At 33.1% G+C, this 22853-nt stretch overlaps 7 protein-coding genes across 17 annotated transcripts in view; 4 read left to right on the plus strand and 3 right to left on the minus strand.

The window, feature by feature from the left end:
• Positions 1 to 2220, plus strand: part of LOC138188018 (uncharacterized) — a 131237-nt gene extending 129017 nt beyond the window's left edge. For all 4 annotated transcript variants that reach the window (XM_069129386.1, XM_069129384.1, XM_069129387.1 and 1 more), the window contains exon 6: positions 790 to 2220. In XM_069129386.1, the coding sequence (XP_068985487.1) occupies positions 790 to 857 (68 nt within the window). In that variant the 3' untranslated portion in view covers positions 858 to 2220. The remainder of the gene's footprint in view (positions 1 to 789) is intronic.
• LOC138188013 (ribonuclease H2 subunit A) lies at positions 2073 to 4356 on the minus strand. 4 transcript variants are annotated; one of them, XM_069129368.1, is made up of 3 exons: positions 4227 to 4282; positions 3738 to 3926; positions 2073 to 3150 (listed from the first exon to the last, which is right to left on the minus strand). In XM_069129368.1, exons 2-3 carry the CDS (start codon positions 3894 to 3896, stop codon positions 2305 to 2307), a joined length of 1005 nt encoding a protein of 334 aa, XP_068985469.1. In that variant the 5' UTR covers positions 3897 to 3926; positions 4227 to 4282; the 3' UTR covers positions 2073 to 2304. The 4 variants fall into 4 exon arrangements, with proteins under 4 accessions (XP_068985469.1, XP_068985473.1, XP_068985472.1 ...); XM_069129372.1 differs by lacking the exon at positions 3738 to 3926 and having other exon boundaries at positions 4227 to 4356; XM_069129371.1 differs by lacking the exons at positions 3738 to 3926; positions 4227 to 4282 and adding an exon at positions 3632 to 3731.
• Positions 4337 to 6542, plus strand: LOC138188025 (ubiquitin-like protein 4A). The gene is made up of 3 exons (XM_069129400.1): positions 4337 to 4472; positions 5185 to 5290; positions 5366 to 6542. The coding sequence occupies exons 1-3, from the start codon at positions 4425 to 4427 to the stop codon at positions 5662 to 5664; spliced, it is 453 nt and encodes a 150-aa protein (XP_068985501.1). The 5' UTR covers positions 4337 to 4424; the 3' UTR covers positions 5665 to 6542.
• Gem2 (Gemin 2) lies at positions 5821 to 8194 on the minus strand. Of its 2 annotated transcripts, none has more exons than XM_069129391.1 (6): positions 8067 to 8194; positions 7376 to 7610; positions 7203 to 7287; positions 6936 to 7094; positions 6572 to 6859; positions 5821 to 6012 (listed from the first exon to the last, which is right to left on the minus strand). In XM_069129391.1, the coding sequence occupies exons 2-6, from the start codon at positions 7480 to 7482 to the stop codon at positions 5920 to 5922; spliced, it is 732 nt and encodes a 243-aa protein (XP_068985492.1). In that variant the 5' UTR covers positions 7483 to 7610; positions 8067 to 8194; the 3' UTR covers positions 5821 to 5919. The 2 variants fall into 2 exon arrangements, with proteins under 2 accessions (XP_068985492.1, XP_068985491.1); XM_069129390.1 differs by having other exon boundaries at positions 7376 to 7646; positions 8067 to 8181.
• Positions 8195 to 8323: 129 nt separating this feature from the next.
• Positions 8324 to 12421, plus strand: LOC138188011 (ATP-binding cassette sub-family F member 2). Of its 3 annotated transcripts, none has more exons than XM_069129362.1 (9): positions 8324 to 8468; positions 9065 to 9252; positions 9337 to 9740; positions 9811 to 9974; positions 10056 to 10283; positions 10376 to 10763; positions 10849 to 11040; positions 11115 to 11318; positions 11397 to 12421. In XM_069129362.1, exons 2-9 carry the CDS (start codon positions 9072 to 9074, stop codon positions 11535 to 11537), a joined length of 1902 nt encoding a protein of 633 aa, XP_068985463.1. In that variant the 5' UTR covers positions 8324 to 8468; positions 9065 to 9071; the 3' UTR covers positions 11538 to 12421. The 3 variants fall into 3 exon arrangements, with proteins under 3 accessions (XP_068985463.1, XP_068985464.1, XP_068985465.1); XM_069129363.1 differs by lacking the exon at positions 8324 to 8468 and adding an exon at positions 8487 to 8613; XM_069129364.1 differs by lacking the exon at positions 8324 to 8468 and adding an exon at positions 8831 to 8999.
• Tmem98 (transmembrane protein 98) lies at positions 11950 to 13625 on the minus strand. Its single transcript, XM_069129399.1, has 4 exons — positions 13306 to 13625; positions 13112 to 13221; positions 12902 to 13034; positions 11950 to 12833 (listed from the first exon to the last, which is right to left on the minus strand). The coding sequence occupies exons 1-4, from the start codon at positions 13459 to 13461 to the stop codon at positions 12558 to 12560; spliced, it is 675 nt and encodes a 224-aa protein (XP_068985500.1). The 5' UTR covers positions 13462 to 13625; the 3' UTR covers positions 11950 to 12557.
• An 84-nt stretch (positions 13626 to 13709) lies between these two features.
• LOC138188021 (ubiquitin-conjugating enzyme E2 J2) lies at positions 13710 to 17705 on the plus strand. 2 transcript variants are annotated; one of them, XM_069129395.1, is made up of 5 exons: positions 13710 to 13796; positions 15028 to 15311; positions 15648 to 15882; positions 15954 to 16082; positions 16158 to 17705. In XM_069129395.1, exons 2-5 carry the CDS (start codon positions 15196 to 15198, stop codon positions 16368 to 16370), a joined length of 693 nt encoding a protein of 230 aa, XP_068985496.1. In that variant the 5' UTR covers positions 13710 to 13796; positions 15028 to 15195; the 3' UTR covers positions 16371 to 17705. The 2 variants fall into 2 exon arrangements, with proteins under 2 accessions (XP_068985496.1, XP_068985495.1); XM_069129394.1 differs by lacking the exon at positions 13710 to 13796 and adding an exon at positions 14660 to 14916.
• Positions 17706 to 22853: the final 5148 nt, after the last annotated feature.

The following is a 22853-nucleotide window of genomic DNA, read 5'->3' on the forward strand; positions in this document are numbered from 1 at the left end:
TTATTATCGTTTCCCACACTTTATTTTTATTTTCATTTTTATTTTTATTTACTTCCTCGTATATTGTTCGATATATTATACTAAAAATTCCACAAAAATTATGGCTATAATAACTATAATCCAGGTGAGGGTTAAACGCGCACGTAGCACATTTTCAAACCACTTTCTTTCTAAGCCAAGTAAGGAAAAAAAGAAATTTTGTTGCTTTTAAAGAAAAAATAATTTTCCAGAAATATTCATAACTTTTCAAATTAAATAGAACTATCTTAAGTCCATCATGACATCTACTAATTCTTTTCCATTTCCAAACAGATTTTCATCCCCTAGGAGAGGATCCCTAACCTATAAACGATCCTTTACCACCAAGACATCAATCGTTAAGATCGATGCCAAGGAAAAAGAACCGTCTGTCCACGAGGAAATATCGAGACGAAATATCGTTAGGAAAAACTGTGACAACGAATCAGAGACACGTTCGTTTGCCGACAATTTGCTGACTTATGGTCACATGCCTGGCGAACGTCAGTAAACGTTTGTGTCAGTAGCCTGTGGATGCAATTCCCTCGCCAATATCGATCGAATTAAACCGACGATACGTTCCGATTTTTCACTCGATTTCCATCGTCCATTTTACTCTTTTCTCTCTCTCTCTCTCTCTCTCTCTCTCTCTCTCTCTCTCTCTCTCTCTCTGCCTCTATTTTATTTTATTTTTTCCTTGTCCCTGGTTCGTCGACAAAAATTGCTCGTTGAGATTCATCGTGGTTCAATGCTTTTTCATTTCTGTTTCAGGAAGCGGAAGCAGCATGTTAGCGCCGTGTATCTTCCTGCTGATGACGAGTATATTGATTCTACGATAAGAAGGACACACACAACATGGTGCCACGTCCTTTTTTGTGCTCATCCTTTTCAGGCCTCCAAAAACAAGTGTTATGGAGACCACTGGTGTACTAAATTATCCGTGTTGTTTCTATTTTTTATAATCGCAGTTAGTGGAGTTAGCGACGATATAGGCGAGAGAATATACTTAACAGAGATATACGTCAGTATGTTAGAGATTAGAAAATGGGTGGACGCGTAAATTCGTACTTACTGAATCGGGTGTGTAAATCTCCCTGCATCTTGCACGGATTTTTTATACTTTCCATGTTTCGTTTTCTTATAGCTTATAGTCGTTTTTAACACTATAACGAAAGGCTAATTTCGAAATTGACGAACAATGGTTTTTTTGTACTTGTAGAAAAATTTAGTAACTTTAAATATATGAAAAACAAAGAGATTAAAGTAATAAATAGATTTAGTTATCTAACCCAAAATGCAAGATGACCACTACAAATGCACAAAAATTCTTGTCCGATTGCATTTTTAATTTCGACAATAATATAAAATTGATTGTCAATATAAAAGTAATGAAACGTAAGAAAAGTAATTAAATCTTGTATGATGTTAATAGAATTTAAAAAGTAACACAAAGTTAACGCTCATATGGCGGAGCTAGTGTCGTGTCTGCGGCGTCATAGTGTTAAATCCCAGATTCTCAAGCAAGATGCAAAGAGATGTATAGTCTCGTTAAAGAAAACATGATCGTGGTTACTTAAAGAAGCTATTCAATCGTTGATACAACACAGAGAGCAGAGTTTACAAATCTACGTTCATCTCAGCATCTTCAAATTCTCGAGAGTGCGAAATTGCAGCCCTTACGTACTTCTTTTCCTCTCCTTCGTCTCTTACTATTAAAAAAAATCGCAAGCGTAAACGAACGATTAATAATCAACCGGAATGAATGAATGAATGAACGAACGAGCGAACGAACGGCGAGTATATTTATATTCTAATTGTACACGAGTGTTTCTATCGTCCAGTCACGCGAGAGAACAAGCAAAGATTTTAGCCCCGGTGAGAGTGTTCTCTTACGTCGTAGCTTTTATCAATCTAGTCGCTATTAATCAACAGAGATATGTTACCCTAGAAGTTATTGTGAGCCGTGTGTATGCGCGTGAATGTAGAGTGTGTTTTACCAAAGAACATTTTGCGCTAAATAACATTCCTAATTGTTAATTACAAGTGAAATACACGGGGTGGTATAAAAAGAAACCACTACCTGCATATCGTATTTTACTGTAAGAGCACTTTGTACATATGTACATAAATTGAACCGACTTTTATCTCTAACTTAACGTTCTGATAAATAAAGCGACGTTTACGTCAATGGATCAGACATAAGTCTTAGTTTTATCCAAGAATAACTTTTTAATTATAAGATACTATGTTTGCGTGTCTATGTACTATTCGTATTGTAAACAAAGATCATAATTTGGAAGTACTGGAAAGGCATCTTTCAGTGAAAAAGTGATGTTGCTTGCTCTGTGGCTTGCAAGACTTAACCGGCGACTTGGCGAAGAATTTGGAAATCTTTTGTTCCCCAGGATTCCCTGTGTCTTCCACTTCTTCCCATTCAACGGACAGGGCCTTTGACTCCAGAATCTTTTCAGCAGTAGACCAGCTGAACCTGACAATATGCGGAAATCCAAATACTGGATCTACATTCTCGGACAACCACTTTTTAGTATCCGGATCATTTGGATATCCGCTTCCGTACTCGGTTGTTATCAACTCTTCGCGAAATTGCCAAGCTTTCAAAGCATGATCGCGCAAAACTTTAGCGCAAATACTGGCAGCACTGACGATAGGATACGTTGAGTCAGCCTTCTTTGCCACAGTTATCTTTATATCCGGGAAAATCTGTTCTAACCTGGCCTGGTACTTTTGCGGTACGCCTACGGTGTCTACATAGATTTCTGTGATGTTTGCACCAGCTTCAATCACCAGTTTGGCTAGTTCAATCGCGGAATTCATAGAAACTTCGTTCAGGGAGGTCTTAACACGACGGTACATGTTATTCGCGATAATGTTAGGGGATATGACATCCACAGCCCAACCTATTGTCTTGTGCTGCTTACAAATCTTGTCAAAAATTGCGTCTCTCTGTTCTTCCGTCAAACTCTTGGAGTCTGCGCAACCTAGATCCACAAGAAGTTGCTTTTCTGATAAAGGTGCATAGGCAATCCCGTAAACCATGGGTCCCAAGACTGGCCCACGTCCAGCCTCATCGATACCAAGTTGACATGGTTCATCCCGACACATTTGCGGTACCTAGAAGAAATTACAAATGAGGACTCAAGTTAGAAACTTGATTCGTTTGAGAAATGAATTATCTGTGAAGGAATGTTTATCAGAGTGTACTATTAAAATCATCAATAGATTAACAATTAAACGATGCTTATTTGTAAGAAATTTATTCTATATTCTTATGTTGTAGGATACATATATATATATATATATATATATATATATATACTGAATTGCTCCTTTTCAATCATACTTTTTATGGAATTTTGTATAATTTCACTGCTTTTACAAGTGTTTTTAAAATACATGATATGTTTCAGGCTCCACTAATAATGATTCTATAATTTTACTAGGTTATGTTTTCATAAGAGCAACTACAAGTTACATAATTCCAAAACAGTTGCAAGCTGTTTTAGATACAGTCTATTATGCTATTCTTCTGTTAGTTATTAACAGAAGGTCAAATTGATGATATGTTAATAGTTAATAGTTAACATTCAATAACCTATACGTCACTATGATCTCAAGAAAATAATAATTGAAGTAAATGATAAGAAAACAGAAGCTCTTAGAGTAAATAAAACATATTGTTCTTTTTTATATATACATACATCTGACAAGTGAACTCTATTGATACTATGATCCCAAGCTTTGAAATACGGGGTTAGGTTTTCTTTGCAGGTAATCTTACTATCTTTCTCAGAATTAACACAATTTTCTTCTAATTTCGTTTCTTCAACTTCAACTATCATTTCCTTTTCGATCTCCATAACGTTCACGCGTTTTTCTTCCAATATAACCTCAAAACCGAATGCCAGTATTTAGATTAACCGCCAAAATCGCAAACGTGAATATCGATAGGTCGTATCGAAGTATGATAAACAATTCTCTAATCCAAATGAGCATCACATTTTTAAATTGCTAGGGAATAATCTAGTCAAACTTAAGAAATTTACAATAATTAAAAATATTTTACAAATATTTGATTAGGTATTTCAATGATATTTTGAAGAAAAGAAAAAATAGAATTATCTCGATAAAACTCATGTATCGATAAAAATTCGCCCAATATCGACCTCGCACCAAGGGTTTCTGACTACCTGTGTGCATGTGTACGCGTGTCCTCGGTAGAAATAGTTGATGACGCCGTGTGTTAGTAATATCGTGTGTCGCAAAATATAACCTCACAATAAAATGCTCGAATCCTTATCGGTATCATTAAAGGTCTCGTTCTTGAGAAGAATTTGATTTTACACAGTCGTGTTGGTCTGAGGACGCTTCGGCGTGCACGTTACACCATGAAAGTTATCGTGAAGAAGCTTCAAGGGAAAGAATGCGTTGTTGACGTGAGTAGACAACAGCTTGATTTCCATTTTTCCCATTTTCCATTTTTCTATTTACAACGAGAAACGTCGCGCGATATATCTATTCAATTGATGAGCCGTCGACGATGTTTCTAGAAATTTTTTTAACCTACACATAGAATATTTTGTACATCTTAGGAAATTAACTTTTTGAATTTTTTTTATTTAGAGTAGTCTTAATAGGGTTACATTAGTATCACCAACTGTTTTCGTTAATCAGGATTCCGTGACTGACAATAATAATCATTGGCATACATATTTTCTGAGTGGTATACACACTAATGATGGGTTGAAAGTCATAGTGGTGTAAGTCAAGATTTTGAGAATTTGCACATATTGCATATACTTCAGCTTTTAAAAATATTGCCTTCTTAGCTTTGTAATTAACTTAGTTACAACTTTAATCTCTGCCACAATATATTTTTATGACTTGAAGAAATGTACTCAATCTTTTGTAATAAACACAGAACACTATTTTATGAAAGCTAACAGTGGACTGATTTATGCTACTATAACTCTCAGGTGTCTAAATTTGCATATTGATCATAGCTATTGTCAGTTATTGCTTTTGTCAGTTCAAATTCCTGTTTATGAAACCTGTGTCATTGATTTTACTGTAACCTATTTTGTCATTGAATAAACAGGTTTCGTGTCATTCTAAATAATTGTTAATTATTTGTTTGTTTTTTAATAGATTACACCTTCAGACACAGTTCTTCAGTTAAAACATAAAGTCAGTGACCTCTTGGGCATAGATGTTCCACACCAGAGACTGTTGCTTACGGGCAAGACATTAGCTGGTAATGCTTGAACTATAAACAAAACATTTGAATTTTATGTTTGCAGTCTAAGACAATGGCGTAAAAATATTTCAGATGAAAATCCATTGAGTTTCTATCCAGGAATTAAGGATGGGAGCAAATTAAATCTTTTGGTTATTAAAAAGGCAGAGGAAGGGTCTAGTGAGGGAAGAGCTTCACACAGCAAATCTGGCATATATCTCTTACGAGATGAAGTTTCTAGAGTTCTGAGGCATTATTATACAGAGTCAGAAACTGAGTCGATAACCAATGAGTTGATAAAAGACCTAAAGAATAAAGTGAATAACCTTAGTTACGATGATCTAGAACGATTAGCGACTGCACTTCTCCAGGACCAAGAGAATATAGCCTAAGAATAAAATTTCGGTTTTCCAACTTCTCTCGCTTATTATTTGATTATTGTAATACACTTTTATTTAATTAGAAAGAAACGTTGCCTCATTATATCCTGATAACCAGTAGTATATTTTAAATAATCGTAAATAATAAGACGTGTAAAGAGCAACATATAGATGTATTAAAAGGTCGATTTTATTAAATTTATTAAAACGTACATAAAGTATACTAATAGTAACTGCACTTTAATAAAAAGAAATAGACGGGAGTTCTCAAGGATCGGCCAAGTCCAATTGGCGAAAGTATCGCGCAACTAGGCATATAAATAAATTCAGTGCCCCTATTTCATGTACTTCCAGTCTCTTCTAAAAAAAATAAATAGAAAAAAGGGAAGAAGCAGATAAAGTTAAGATCAATAAGGAGAGGGCCTCAACTTTGTGTGTCTGATTTTAATGAAATTTTAGGGCCTGTAATAAATTCTTTTTTCTATGTTCACTGAAAACATTAAATACAAAAATAATAAATTCAACAAAGAGTGAAAATGTTGAAAACAGATGTTCATGTTAGTTTTTATGCAATGTATTAAATATAAATTATTCACTTTATGGCAAGTACCATCCTAAAATTTTTATAATAATATTAATAATTAATTTAGAAGTATGTATTTGAAATATGCAGACTCAAGATTTTCATTTAAATCGACACTGGAGTTGGGGTCCTCTCCTTATTATAAGATACGTTAACTACAAAACAATTAGTAAGCGATTTATATGTTTTCTTTTAATACAAATGATAATTGTATCTTTCTTTTTAGACTACTTCTTTAACTCACTCCCTGATTTATGTCAATGGCAAATTTAATATACGCAATAAAACTGATTTGTTAAAAAATAAAGGACAGTGTTATTTGTAATCCATTATTACCGATTTTGCACGCATGACAGAACAGGTTCTAGCCAAAGAACGCAGACAAGAACATGTTCCTGGAGTTAGTGGCATTTCTAGAACAACTAGCAATGCATATATCCATTGACCCAATTTGTACTCAATCTTTTTTAACGTTTCCATGTGCTCAACTAAATATTCTAATATTTGTTCTACCATTGGTTGGTTTAAAGAAAAAATAACATCCAATGTTGGAGGAACTCGTATATTTTCTTCATCATTACCTGAACAGAATTTGATCCAACCTTTCTCATTATCGATACTTGGCTGTAAGATTAAAATGTTAACATTTTATTATGTTAATTAAAACATGCAACTAGTAAAAACGTACTTTAATATATACCATATCGATCTTTGGAGGTTTCCATTTACGTTTCAATGTCTGAATTTCATCTTTCAATTGACTTATGTATAGTCTGATATTGGAAAAGTCTGACACTTGACATAACTGCCAATCAAGCGTAGGACCCAGCCATGGTGGTGCCTCCATGCAGCCTGATAACTTATAAGGTTGTGTTTATATGATTATTATACATTATCCGAATTCTGGCTAATGTACAATTCATACTTCTTTTACAGATGATATTAAAGCATCCATTTGCAAACTTACAGGTTCAACATCAATCGTAGGTTTTTTAAAATGTTTTCTATCAATGTCAGCTACTACAATATCAGCACATTTCTGTGTTTCTATCCTGTAGTAACATTATATAAAATTCTTTATTCTCGATTACTAATTATTAAAAATATTTTTTTATGATTATTCTCTGGAGATTTACTTACATTACTCTTTTTATATATTCTTCTCCGGAAGTTGGAGGCAAGGACAAATTAATATCCTCGTCAATTTCTCCAACATCAAAAGCAAGTTGTCTTAAATAATCTGTCATTTTGTTTATTGTTTAACAGATAGGTACGTCCAATTTTCATTCGATAAGATTAATTTTATTCGTGGACAGCATTTGTGTTAGTATATTTATAGGTTATATTGTTTCTTTCAGATTAGGTTATGGTCACCCTTTAATATAAATACCAAGGAACATGGCAGTTGCAACTAAAATTTAAAAAGTTGCAATATAGGCAATGTAAAAAAGTTAACAAAAGTTGACAATAAACGCTTTGTTAAAGCAGTCATTTTATTTAATAAAGAAGGAATACTAAGAAATGGAACTTTTTATTTATAACATTAAGCTTTCAGCTTGATACATTCGGTTTTTTCGATTTTTAATTGCTTATAATTTTTTTATTTTTTATAATTTTTGAAAAGAAAGTATGAATAATCCAATTTTTGCTTCCTGCATTCATTTACATAATTAATGAAAAATGTGCAACTGAATTCATGATCCTCAATTTCTTCGAATATGTGTATATTTTATCCAAATCGATTGAATCATTAAAAAGAAATATATTGTTTAAATTGTCTAACACATTGCGAGTAATGTATGTATGTTGTATTGTTGGTTGGGTAACATACGTCTTTTATCATACAAGATATATATGCCCGTCTCAGTTCAAGCCAGGTCGGTAGGTACAAGTATACCTACAGATATGGATACGCTGAGTAGGTCCATGATCGAGTCATTTGTGTAATCATAGTCATGCTTGTGATTCACAGTGTGTAAGGGATAAGGAGACGTCTTTTGGAAGTTGTATACATTGTATCTTTACATAAAGTTGTATATTTGTAAGAAGTGCTTAAAGCCGAAGCACTAACGAAAAAGTCTCGCATACTAGAGACCTCTGGTAGCAGAGTGGGGAAGGTTGCCACAGCAAATAATTCTATCTGACGAATGATGTCGCTTTGACGGCTTTGCCTTTATCCATGCACGTGTGTTTGCGTATTGCACGGATCGTTCGATTTTTGGCGCACAACTAGGTAATAACTCTCGAACCTACTATAAAATCATTACCTCAATATAACCTATAAACATCTTATCGAGTAATTTCTAATAATTCTAAGAATTTTTATAACATCCGCTACTGTCGCAAAATAATCGAAGTTTCTTTTGTCTCAATTGCAGGTGCTTCGTCTCTATTTTTCCCTGTTATCTTTCTTTTCCCCCTGTTAAACGTTTCTTATTTTTATTGTACAACCAACATTAATAAGCTAGTTATTTTTATTGGGTAACTTTAAATGTGACCGTAGAAGAAATTCGAGAAATGCAATAAGAATCACGGTTTCTGTATCCCAGGCCCACTATCTGTGTCTTTCTCTTTCTTCTTCTATCGCCCTGTTCTGTCCCTCTCTTGCCTATGTACCTCTTCGTCGCACTCGTTGGCTGGCTCATGTAACGAGCCGTTTACGGCAATGGAAGTTTTTCAATTTTCGAATTTGACATTACTCCGCTCCGATCTTACTTTTTAACGCACGTGCGATCGTGTTCCTAACCTCCGGCTTACATAACACGTATCTTGTACCACGTATCTCATACCACGTTAAAACGACACTCCAAGTATCTAATCGAATTTCAGACGAATCATGCCGTCCGACGCAAAAAAGAAACAGCAACAGAAAAAGAAGGAAGCAGCTAAAGCTCGTCAATCAGGCAAGAAGCCACCTCAGAATAACCAGAACAAGACTGTGGAGGATGGTAAGGAGTCCAGTCCTGGAGTGGGAATCATTCAAAATGGAACCAATGGGTTGCCTGTTAGTGCAGAAGGTAAAATTAGAAACTGTCTTTAAAAGGCAAAAATGTTATCAAAGGTCTTTTAATTGAGAGTTTGATTCATTGGTGTTATTATAGAGGCACTGTGTATGAAACTGGAAGCAGATGCAAGATTAAATGCTGAAGCACGTTCATGTACAGGATCATTGGCTTCACACCCCCGAAGTCGTGATATAAAGATATCTAATTTTTCTATTACTTTCCACGGCTGTGAACTGCTGCAGGATACTATGTTGGAATTAAACTGCGGCAGACGTTATGGCTTGCTTGGACTTAATGGCTCTGGGAAATCTACTTTATTAGCTGTACTTGGAAATCGAGAAGTTCCTATTCCTGATCAGATTGACATTTTTCATCTGACCAGGGAAATGCCTGCTAGCGATAAAACAGCTTTAGATTGTGTGATGGAGGTAGATGAGGAGCGTATACGATTAGAAAAACTGGCAGAAGAGCTAGTAGAATGTGAAGAAGAAGATGCACAAGTATGTTCTTACTTTGTATATCTTGCTTTTTTTACTGACACTTAATATTTAACAGATTTTATCTAAATAGGAACAACTCATGGATGTCTATGAAAGGTTAGAGGATATGTCCGCTGATACGGCAGAAGCTCGTGCTGCTCATATTTTACATGGTTTGGGTTTCACTGCAAAAATGCAGAAAACACCTACCAAAGATTTCTCTGGAGGTTGGCGAATGCGAATTGCTCTTGCAAGGTTAACTATCTAATTATCTGTGAATAGAAGAGTTTGCATATGTATACAATGATCTACTAAGGCTGTTTTATTCTGTTTCAGAGCTTTATATGTGAAACCTCACCTATTATTACTGGATGAGCCTACCAATCATTTAGATTTGGATGCTTGTGTATGGTTGGAAGAAGAATTGAAAACATACAAAAGAATTTTGGTCATTATTTCTCACTCACAAGATTTCCTCAATGGCATCTGTACAAATATCATTCATGTCAATAAAAAGCAACTAAAATATTATGGTGGTAATTATGAAGCGTTTGTGAAGACAAGGTAAATTGAAATTAGATATAACAAAAAGATCAACAAAACTTAAATTCTTGCTAAATACAAATGAGAATATTAATATGAGTTCTCTATGTTAGAATGGAATTACTGGAGAACCAAGTGAAGCAGTATAACTGGGAACAGGATCAAATCGCACACATGAAGAATTATATAGCTCGTTTTGGACACGGATCTGCAAAACTAGCAAGGCAAGCACAATCTAAGGAAAAAACATTGGCAAAGATGGTAGCACAAGGTCTCACAGAAAAAGTAGTCAATGACAAAGTACTGAACTTTTACTTTCCCTCTTGCGGAACTATTCCACCCCCTGTTATTATGGTTCAAAACGTTAGTTTTCGTTACAACGAAGATTCACCTTGGATTTATAAAAATCTAGAATTTGGTATAGATTTAGACACCAGAATTGCATTAGTCGGGCCAAACGGAGCTGGAAAAAGTACTCTTTTAAAATTATTATATGGAGATGTAAGTTCCAATCAACCACCATCTACGGAAATTAAGAAAAGGAATATTTATATATACAAAATTACATATTAATTTATAATTACAGTTAGTTCCAACTAGTGGTATGATACGTAAGAACAGTCATCTTCGAATCGGGAGATACCATCAACATTTACATGAATTATTAGATCTAGATATGTCGCCTTTGGATTATATGATGAAAGCCTTCCCAGATGTTAAAGAACGGGAAGAAATGAGAAAAATCATTGGTCGTTACGGATTAACCGGTCGTCAGCAGGTATAATTATTTATAAAAGCTTAAATATCTATCATTGAGGTTCAGAAAGTAATATTTTCTTTTTGTATGTATAGGTGTGCCCAATAAGACAATTGTCTGATGGTCAACGTTGTAGAGTGGTCTTTGCATGGTTAGCTTGGCAAGTGCCTCATCTATTATTACTTGACGAACCGACCAATCATTTAGACATGGAAACAATTGATGCATTAGCTGATGCAATTAATGATTTTGATGGTGGAATGGTGCTTGTGTCTCACGATTTCAGATTAATCAATCAGGTATATACTGCCGTTTGAAAAGACTAGGTATATAATCCATTAATTATTTGATTATATAATATCTATTCGTTTTATTAGGTGGCAGAGGAAATTTGGGTCTGTGAAAATGGTACAGTCACGAAATGGAGTGGAAATATATTAGACTACAAAGAGCATCTGAAGACCAAAGTGCTTAGTGACAACCAGAAGAGACAAAAGGAGATGCACAGAAGCAAATAATTTGAATAATGTGTAATATGCTTTGCCCAATTTTTTTCCAAGTATATTTTCTCTCTCTCCGTTATAGTAATCTGTCCTCGTTGTTTCGTGTCTATTGCTGACTTTGCGCTGCTGTGTAGCGTTTATCAGTGATCGAAGATTTTTTAGTTAATTTATTTAAATAATGAGCAGCGAATTACTTTGTAATAGCTGGCGATATCGATTCATGGTGGATATTTGCCATGTTATTAATTTAGAGATCCGACATTATTACTGTAATACGAAAAATTATAGATTTCACATGTATATACATATGTATATGTGTTTACACACACGTATATGTATATGTATGTATATACATAAATAGATTACTTAAGAGAACTACTGAAATAAAACACGTTTAAGTATTATTAACACACAACAAATACTCGAATTCTTTTCTTGCAATTTAGCTTTATTATAAAGTCGTATTTAGCTATAAATTAATTTGATTCTTGGTATATAAAAAAATATATGGATGTGTACAAACAGTTATAAATACTTAATATAATCGATAAAACGACACGATTTCTCTCGAATAGAACTTCTCATCTGACATTATACATAAATACTTTGATCTAGTATTAACATCATGGAAGACTAAAGTCTCGCGGATATCCATATCACAAGAAGTAGTATATCTCTGGTTCTTTCGTCGTGAAAAATGTTTAAATCTATATATATATATATTATATATCTTACAATATTTTTTAATACGCCATGGAAGTAATGTATGCATTTTTGTAACAACTATGATTACATGAAATGTAATACACCGAATATTGTCGATAGAAAACTCGAAGTTGCACTATTGGGTTTTGGACCTTGACATAATAAAAAAAGGAAAAGAAATACATAATATGAAACACTTTGTAATGCTGTGTATACCTTCAATTTCACGTAGAGCCTAATAAAGCCTAGTATAAGGACCCAAAACCATGAGAAACATAGAAACTGTAAATACTGGTGAAGATTCTTTTGGATTAGGAGATAAACTGAAGGTCAAACTGGTGTTGAAGCTGGAACAGAACAAGCCACCTCCTGTGCCAGTGCAGCATTCCTTAAGATTGATAAATGGGAATCCATATCACTTAAAGCTTGATCAATAAATGCTAATTTCCTAGCATGACTCTTGGACACTCCATGTTTAGTCACCAATGCCAGGTGTGTAACAGCCAGTACCAATGCTGCTACTCTGGCTTCCAATAATCTTGCATCTAATGGTGGATACAAGCTTCTAACCACATCGTCAACTCGAGGTGGAATACGTCTGGCAACCTAATAAATACAAATATACAAATTCTTAGCTTCGAGTGTTACTATGGAATAAGGAAGTATACACTTACATCCACTATCTCCAATGGGACAGTTTTACTGTTTACTGTGCCTGCAATAGCAGTGAGACTGGAAGCCAAAGCATGGCACGATCTTAATACAGCAATACATAGTGGAGCTAAACCAGTAGCATCATCAACCCATCTGTATTATCCATAAAATTTCACCATTGAGTAATTAATTCAGAGTCTCATCTCTAGATATTAACAAACGCTCTATACCTCTCTGCACCAGCTAACCATTCTTCGCTTTCCCAAACATCTAAGCCTAAACCAGAGAAATTTTCTCCCTCTAGCAAGTCTGAGCTTAGATCTGGAGAGTCTTTCTGATTCTGAAATGCAATTGTACAGATTTTACCATGTTTCATAAGAGAGAATAAACAATATATATATATGACTTATAGTATATAACTTACATAATAACATCTTTGTCTTTTGCATATAACAAGTAATACTAAGAGTGCACCAAGGAAAACAGCAGCAAGTGCACCAAGTGCAACAGCTACTACTGTTTCCATTCCTGTAGCACTAGTTGTGGGACCAGTGTTACTTATGGACACCGGAGAACTCATTTTTCAGATGAGTTTGGCAATTCAATTATTTTGTTCAAATGAACCTTTTAATTAACTAAACCCTTTTAAATAGTTCATGAATACTGTTTCAACTATTTTTCTTGTGTCAAAACTGTAAACAGCGTCGAGTTTCCCGGTGACAGTCGGTGGGAGGCGGAGACTGTCACGAATCTTAAGCTCCATTCATAAAAAATAATTCCTGATTGTAGCTTTTGTAAGTCACGTTATGTAATTCGGAAATTATATTAACAAGTGGTTTTGTACTATTCCATGCCTGTACAGAGGAAATCTATGAAGAATAAGATCATAATTGGTAAATCCGTAAAAAGTGGAAAGTAAATATATAGAAAAATTTATATAATGAAGTATTAAACAAGTTCTCCTCTTTTCTCATTTTGCTTATTTAAAAATTAGAAGGAATTTTTGGTAGGAATTTCTTTATTACATTTTTAGAAGTATGTTTTTATGGATGTATACACATTTTTGGATCTGTGTGATTATTTTGTTATGAAAGTTAATATCTAGGGAGTTCTAACAAATACTAAAACTATGAACGAATGTTAACAGTTATCCCATTTAATTTACAAAAAATATTTAGCATTTATTTATTACTCAAACATAGCTTTTATAGTTTCGGAAAGATCATTTTTTAAATAACAATGTTTCCTTGATGGTAATAGTAATATTTATAAAATATTTACTTTTTAATCGATGTTTAAAAGTTCATCGAATTTTTTGAAATGATCGATCTTGTGATTTATGATATTAATAAACGAAAAGATAACTTTCGAAAGTAGGAATTTAAAAACTTTTGTTTTAGAATGACAATTAATTTCTGTAGTTACTTATCAATTAAATTTATTATTTTAGAAATTCAAACATTTAAACTTGTATTTCCTGATGCCTCCCATTTTAATTCTTATATATGTATAATTACTCTATATTTTTTAACAATCTTATAATTACAATTCTTTGAAATATAGAATGCAATTTATTTCTTTAATTATATTTTCTATAAAATTCCATTCAATAAATAATCATTACCGAAATCTTAAAAGCATTGATAACAAAATTTGAATCATCATAACTTTTTTATAAACTAATGAAAAGGAAATAATAAATAAAACAAAAAATTCAATAGCAAAGGAAAAATGATTTATAAATCGATCAGCCAATAATTATTATTATATTATAATACCTGGCAGCACTGTTGCGAAATGAAATAATTCAGTGCATTTCATAGTCATATGTTTTGTGTCATGAAAGAGTTGCTGTCAAATTTAGTGTCATTCGTGAATATTCTGTAAGTGAAAAGGCAAAGATATCACGAACGATTTCGCGACAAGTCCACTCTGTTCAACTTGCGTACTCGTCTGTATTTACGTTACAGAATTTCGAAGAGAATATAACCTATCTTTCTTAAAGTTGCAAATTTCTTTTTTATTAGGTTACCAGGTAAGGTAATACATTGAAGGTGATATAAAAAACAATACAATACATTTAAAATTTTATGAAAATCGACATTTCAAGTTATCACGTGAAACATAATTTCTATCCTTTTTTTAGTTCAGTGTGAAACTTAAACGAAAGGTGTCACACTTGTCCCAGAGTCAACATAGAAAAGTTTTGTAAAAAAATTGTTCAGAGAAATATATTTTAAAACAGAGAGGTTAAAAAGAAGAGATCAATTGATTAGAGAATTAGAAAGAATTCACAAAACATTTTGTATACAACATGAATAGGACAACGAACAGTGCAACAGCGAGACTGAAGCAAGACTACTTACGTCTTAAAAAGGATCCTGTACCATATGTTGTTGCAGAGCCAGTACCCTCGAATATATTAGAATGGTATGTGTTTTAAATGTTTTTGTATATTAAGAGATAATCTGTTATACATAGTGACTTATAAAAGTATATAGACATTTACCTTAGGAAACTTTTATGTATATTTGTATGTGTTGTATAAAACATTTTGAAATTTCACAATACTGTGATAAAATTTGAAACTGATTAAAAAATGTACATAGAAATTATAAGACATTCAATGTAAACATATATCTCCCAAAGAAAATTCAAAATGTTTTGTATAACATAGTATATTCATAAAAAGTTTCTGTAAGCATTCTAATATTTTTGTGAGTCATTATAAATGCTTATATGTAGATACTGTATGATGGTTTTTAGGCATTATGTTGTGAAGGGTCCAGAGAAAACTCCCTATGAAGGAGGATTTTATCATGGAAAACTTATATTTCCAGTAGAATTTCCATTCCAGCCTCCTAGCATTTATATGACTACTCCAAATGGCAGATTTAAGGTCAATACAAGATTGTGTTTGTCTATTTCTGACTTCCACCCTGATACATGGAATCCAGCGTGGAGTGTATCTACTATTCTTACAGGATTACTTAGTTTTATGGTATGTAATTAATCATTAATAATTAAATTAAGTTCTAATATATCCAATACTAATGTATTGTCTTATGATAGATTGAAAATAGCCCTACCATGGGTAGTATCAATACATCTGATCACGAGAAAAAACAATTTGCTGCACAGAGTTTAGAGTACAATTTAAAGGACAAGTTGTTCTGTGAACTTTTTCCAGAAACTGTTGAGGTATCATTAATATTACAAAATGATATACTTTTGATCCATACCAAATAGATTAGTAGAAGAATTCATGTTTCATAGGCAATAAAAACAGAATTGGAACACAGAAAAGAATTAGAAAAACAGGCAAGGCATCAGACCACGGCTTCAGAAGTTTCGTCGCTGTTACGCGATCAACTACAAAGGGATCAAAGTCCATTGTACAGTGTGCTCACCAATCTTGTTGTCATTATAGGATTCGCAGCATTTGCTTTCACAGTAAAATATGTATTATGGAGTGTCGCCATGGAATAAGTGAACGAAAAATGAATACATAGCATACTTTTCGATAAAGAAAAAAGAACGAGGAAAGATGTAATAACGATGCGTGCAGATCTTGAAGAAAGGTATTAGAAACTGATTTGGGGCTGTTTGTCCACATCGAATCTACGTGGTACTGTTTAATCTCTTAAAGTCTCTCTTTTCGAGTATGCTGGTCCACCACACGGGCGTTTGATAGATTTTTATAACAAAGTTACTTGTAAAATACGAGTTGTGTACTATATTCGCAAATTTTAAATGTGGTAACCGCGAAACTACGGTAACAATTCCCCAAAGGGTTCTACCTGTGAGCGTTTATCATCAAACAAAATGTCACTGAGTTCTTTATCCAGTTGTAAAGAGAAAAAAGGAAGAAAAACAAATTATAACGCTGTTAATTGATTCGAATTGAATTTCGGATTAACACCATTGGCTTTCAGTCAAGTTCTGTTACGCGAATTTCCAAAGCGTAGTTCAACTAACCTGAACTATAAATATTTAGCGATTATTTGAACAATTATGTAAGTAATTACATGGTATAAGGATATAAGAAGGGGATAGAGGGAAAATGAAAGAGATAGAGTAATAGGGTAAATTCGTGGGAGCTTCCCAATGCTATAAGTAAATCAGTGAAGATTCAAATCTTGCTACTGCTTTCTATTCTTGATCTTTCTTTCCATACATCCACAACGGACTTTTCGCACGATGCTTCAACAACAAAAAACACTTCCCGAATACGTTTAAAAATAAATAGAAGTTCGTCTCTGCGATGTGCCAATGAGAAACTAAGTCAAAATTTCTAACTGAATCGAACTAAGCTTAGTAGAGAATAGCTTGTGTCATTGATGAAACGTGCCGATCTTGTAAATACGTGTAGTAGATTAGTAAGACGTGTGTAATATCAGTTGATAACAAAGTTAAAAAAAAAGCAAAGAAATTGAACAGATCAGTGTCAGTATTCATTGTTTAACTGTTTCGAGAGATAATTTTAGAGAAATCGATTCTCTGAATATACATGTTATGTGTTCTCAGCTTACTCAGAAGTTTCGTTCGAATCGGTTATCATCGCTTTATTGGATGTAGTGTACTTTTGCTGTCACCCGGTGTGATTGAAAAAAGGAAGAAAAGAAAATGGGATTTAATTGTAACTCGCAGATTAACACATTACGATTATACTTTACCGAGTAATTAACAATTGGTAACGTGTACGAAACTATATTCATGGAAACAGAACTGACATATAATCCGTGAAACGATATTTATGTTAAGGAACTGCGTCGGTTTTATTTATGGATTAAAAATAATGTAATAATTTTTCTACACGAAAAAGATGTCTATTTTTTGCTTCCTTGCTATTCGATATATTTGTAAAAAAAAAAAAACAAAAGAAAAAGGAAATTATTTAAAATTTTTAAATATTTAATGTACAAGCTGATTAATTTACTTAATTTTAAGAATTCAAGTACTTTCAATATTTTAACAACAAATTTAGCGAACAACTAGTGCAATACACCCAGAATAATTTATTAACACTGAAAATTGTGCACGCGAAATTGAAATACGAACAGAATTTGAAAATGAAACCTTCGCGCTCTTTTTCGTCAATGTCTTCGCACCATCTTGAAGCGCAATGTGTTTAAAAGCAACTTCTACGTTCTAATGAGTATTTTTACAAAGAAATGATCGTTTTCTCTTCCAATTAGATTAATTTTGTTCAATTATTGATAGAAGAGGAAATCATTCACTTTTAGTTGTAAAACAAAATCTGAAGTAAGTTGTATTTTCACTTGTTATTGACATTCGTTATCATTCTCTGCCTCCGCATAAAATTTACAAATGTATATTAGTTACATAACTTCTATTCACTCGTATACATGAAAAATTACTTTTATTTTATTACTCAACGTGTAAATAATATATAATTAGAAAATATAGCTACCTTATATTAGGCGAAAAATTGTGGTTATAGTTTAAGATTGACACTTACAGATGTCGTCGTGATACAATTTTCTGGTCTGTTTTTCGTCACACAATTTACGCTTTGTGTATCATCTATTTCCTTTTTATATACAGACATATAATATACTATAATAAATAAAGAAAGTCATCGAATTTTTTATATATGTAAATCATATCACAACGATGCTAATACATTTACAAGTCTTATTTGATTTATGTAGTCACAATATCGAACACGCAGAAAAATGCAGTATACCAGAGAAATTTGAAAGAAATATTTATATTTCATTATTAGTTTTCAAATATTCAAAAACATCTTATTTCTCGAATCCAAATATCCTTTTTGAAATAATTTTTTAACTTTAATTTCGTATTTTTAATTACAGCTTCGATTTACGATTTGAAGAATATTTGGCTGAACTTCGTTTTGGGGCACAACGAATTTGTAACTTCTTTTGTGTTTGATGTGATAGTTTTTGACAAGCTAAATCAAATTTTTTAAAGCGCGAAAATTATTAAAAATCAGCATAAGTTATTTAAAAAAATCACAAATTTAGTGTTCTCCAGAATAAAGTTCATTGGAATAATATTAAATATTTTTATAGAGTATTATCGAATATTATCGAATATTATCGAATATTATCGATTATCGATACACCTGATGGGGTAAGATTAAAATTCGATCGACATACATATGTGTACGTGTATGTAGCATCTTCGAGAATTGTTTAAAGAACCATTCAACGGTTTGTCGATCGAAAAGGAAGAAAGGGAATGGGAGCAGTGGCAGTTTACCGGGATGGTAAACAGTTAGAATTTTCTTTCAATGCTCCCTTGTTTGAGTGCGGTCGGGAGGAAGGATGCATCCTGTGAAGCCGTCTTTTACTTTCGTACCGATTCCTACGTTTACTCGTTTCTGCCTCTGGAGCCGTGTACTCGGAATTCGAACGTAGATGAATGAATATCAACTAGGATAATAAACGAAGAATATTCGAATTATGATGATTTGAGGAACTAATATAATTAATTTAAACAATTTAAGGGAAGCCTGCACTAATAATTCTTTCTTTTTTAACCAATTTTCTATTTTTTTTTAGGAAATGTAAAGTAATTTGGTTTTGAAATTAAATAAGTTTGAGATTAGGTTGGGCGCCGTTTCTTAATTTTGAGCGTTGGCAGTTAAGCTTACTAGATTTCTAATTTTTACTGACTACATTAGGAGGAGAGTATTGTGTTTGGTCTTAACGTATGCATGTATATGTGTATACATATGCATATGTTTGTATATATATGTATATATGTTTATTCGAATTCCTGTAATTTAAAAATGCCTTAACTTTAATCAATTCTAACTTTACAGGTCTCAATCGATTCATGCCTGTCATAGTAGTGTTGTAGGCTATGTAGCATATTAAAAAGGCGAAATGGCGGGAGATACAAATTGCAAAAAAGAAGTTCATGTGCCGAAATCGATGAATTTAGGAAAGAAATGTGGCTATTGCTTTTATTATAGCGCATTTAACTATAGGTTTTCGACGATATCAAAGAGGATTAAATAATATAAATATTAGAATAAAATAACACGCGATTACGTAAGATTAAAAGAACAAAGAAGAGAGACATATGTGTTCAAAAACTTAGAAATATGAGGTACATATTCATCGTGGTTTGGCTCCCACATTGACTAAAAACTGATAATAATTAATAGCTCTATTTGAAGATTTCATGTTGTTGCACTCGACATACTATTAATTGCAAATGGTATATGATCATAATAACCATTAAATTCTGTAAATACTGTGGGTGTCTGACTACTGCATTTTTAAACGTTACTTATCTATAAATTCGGTGACTATATATACTAGCCACTTAAAAATATCTGAATATGTATGTACCTCATATTTCTAAGCGAAACAAATACATCTTGTATTTTTATCTTTTTAGTTTTGCGTAATCGGGTACCATTTTATTTTAATACTTATCTTACTGGTAATAAAAGTTTTCAGATTTTAACGTAAGTAATGTCTAATTTTTTAATATGAATAATTCCAAACTTTCAATATAAGTAATTCGCAACATTTTCCTCTCTCCAACATAAATAATTCCTAATATAACTGAAATGCATCTAGATTAAATATTATTTTTATGTTCTAACTTCTTCTTTTCCGCTCAAAGTCACAGATTTTGAATGACTTCAAGAAAATCTTCGTGGCAAATCAAAATTTCGTAGCATCCCGTGTTCCTTGGATTCAAGCAATAGTGCAGCTGCCTTGAAAGCTTCCTGTACACCAGTTTCACGAAGATCCACCTTAATCTATGAAAATATGCCGCAAAAGAAGCAAACAGCAATTTATTTGACCACGAAATAATAAGGAAGTCGTTCATACGCTCCTTCTCTAGCGATCCCAACATCCCCTTTCTCGACTTCTTTCCGCCTGAAGACCGCCTCCTGCAAGTAAATCATCGAACCAGGCGCCAGGATACTTTGGTCATGCCTGAAATCCTGCGAAAATAAGACGCACATGTCCGCGACGTGTCTCTATTTCATTCTATATCCTTAGATTTAATCACTAAATTTACTAGATTTAGTAATTTGCAATTAGATTTTACTCTATTTCTCTTGATTACTATATTTGCAATTGAAACATTACGTATACTAATGAATAATCCAAATTTTTCAGTTAAGCTCATAGTTTATTTAAAAAACAATATAATACAAAAAGTATTGGCCGTTGTTTAACTTTAAGTGATGTATTAGGCAAGTAATGAACTCCATCACGGCAGAATGCTGCGTCTTTAGACAAGATTCAAGCCATTTTTGTATCTGATCCACTAATTGGAAGTGGGTATTGGATAAGGAGGCGTGTTACATCGATTGGAAAGGTGGTAATCAGAAGGAGCAATGTCTAGTGAATAAGTTGGCTGCTGCAAGACACCAACCAACACTCATTATGATGCTTTTTGTCATAAAAGCAGTGTGTGGCCTAACGTTGTTACGCAGCAATTTCATAGAACATCCTCGTTTGTTAGTGCCCTGACAATTGGATTTTGTATAAAGACCCAACATTATTTCGTGACGGAATTCAATTTTCGGTATTTCTCTTTTCTAAATAAACTTTGAATTTCTCTGGTAAATCTGGATTATTCGTTTGTACAGCTAATATTTAGATTAGACTTAAGTTACGTACAAAGAATGTTCTCAGATTTAATCTAAGTTTACTAAACTTTCAAATTTGTAATTAGATATTACTATACTTTTTTTCATAACAATATCTGCAGTTAAAATACTTCAACCACAAGCTAGGATTATATTGAGAAAATAATTCTTTTCATGTTTATTAACAATTCTGTTCACAATTTTGTAAAAAGACGTCAAGTATTTATTAATTACACTATATCAGAAGGAAGCATGCAGTTAACAATCCTTCAGAGGGTCATTTTGTATAAATTGGTACAAGATGCAGCAGTGTGATTTAGAAGGTCGTGAGTCGATTAGGAACAGTTCGAGGAACCGTTCCTGGTATCCATTTCCTCACAGCAGTCGAAAAAACGATTTCGAAAATAATTAACTGGCGGGGACGAGCTCATTACGCGGCTTAATTAGTTGCCACTGGTATTTGTGTTCCTGGAGACTGCCACAGGAAAGCTTGACTGAATCGGCTACCGAATTATGTATGTCGATGTTCCCGCTTAGAGAACGCGCCTTTTATTAAGTTACCCCGCCTCCGGTTTTCAGCTGGGACCGTTTCCTGTAATACTTTTTCCGCCCAAACAGAAATGCTTCTTTGGTCAAAAAGTATCGTTAATGTCTTAATAAATAAATATTAATAAGATATTATTAAGAAAATCAGATTGAGGACTAATTAGATTTCTGTTTTTATAGATCATGAAAAATACCGAATGAGGAAATTAATCTTTTCTATAAAAGAACATTATGACTGATTAGCAGACTGCGTATTTATGAGCAACTTGAAGGTGTAAAAATGTATCGACAGCACATAGCATGCAAAATTATATGAAACATTTAAAGTATACAACTATCTTTTCAGTTATAAGTGCTTATGAAAATTTATATTTACATAAATATCCACTTATTCAAATCATACATACGGATCATAGTAGACAAGTTATAATTTAATTAATTGACACTAGCAAGATTGAAAATACCTAACTAAATTGAAAATTTTAAAATCTTGACTTATACTACTATGATTTTCAGTCTGCCCAATGATACATGGATATGCAACTTTTAAGTAACGTTGTGTTATTGAAGGTTCAGTTAGAGAATGGATGAAAATTTCGCCGGTTTCTATTTTTATCGACATGTGCCTGCGACGAAGTATAACCAGCAGGGTGGTTCCTTTGCCGGTGTATTTACCTACGTCCCATTGGAGTGGCGCAGCCCGTCGCAAAACGGTTTACTGGCCGCGTAAAACGGAGCACCGTGCCATTGGATCGCCCCCATACAGATATATATACATGGTGTGCGAGTGAGGAGGGTGGAGGAGGTGGTGGTCG

The sequence above is a fragment of the Bombus flavifrons genome, chromosome 16 (genome assembly GCF_040668555.2).
Source record: "Bombus flavifrons isolate JBK064 chromosome 16, iyBomFlav1_principal, whole genome shotgun sequence".
Classification (NCBI taxonomy): domain Eukaryota; kingdom Metazoa; phylum Arthropoda; class Insecta; order Hymenoptera; family Apidae; genus Bombus; species Bombus flavifrons.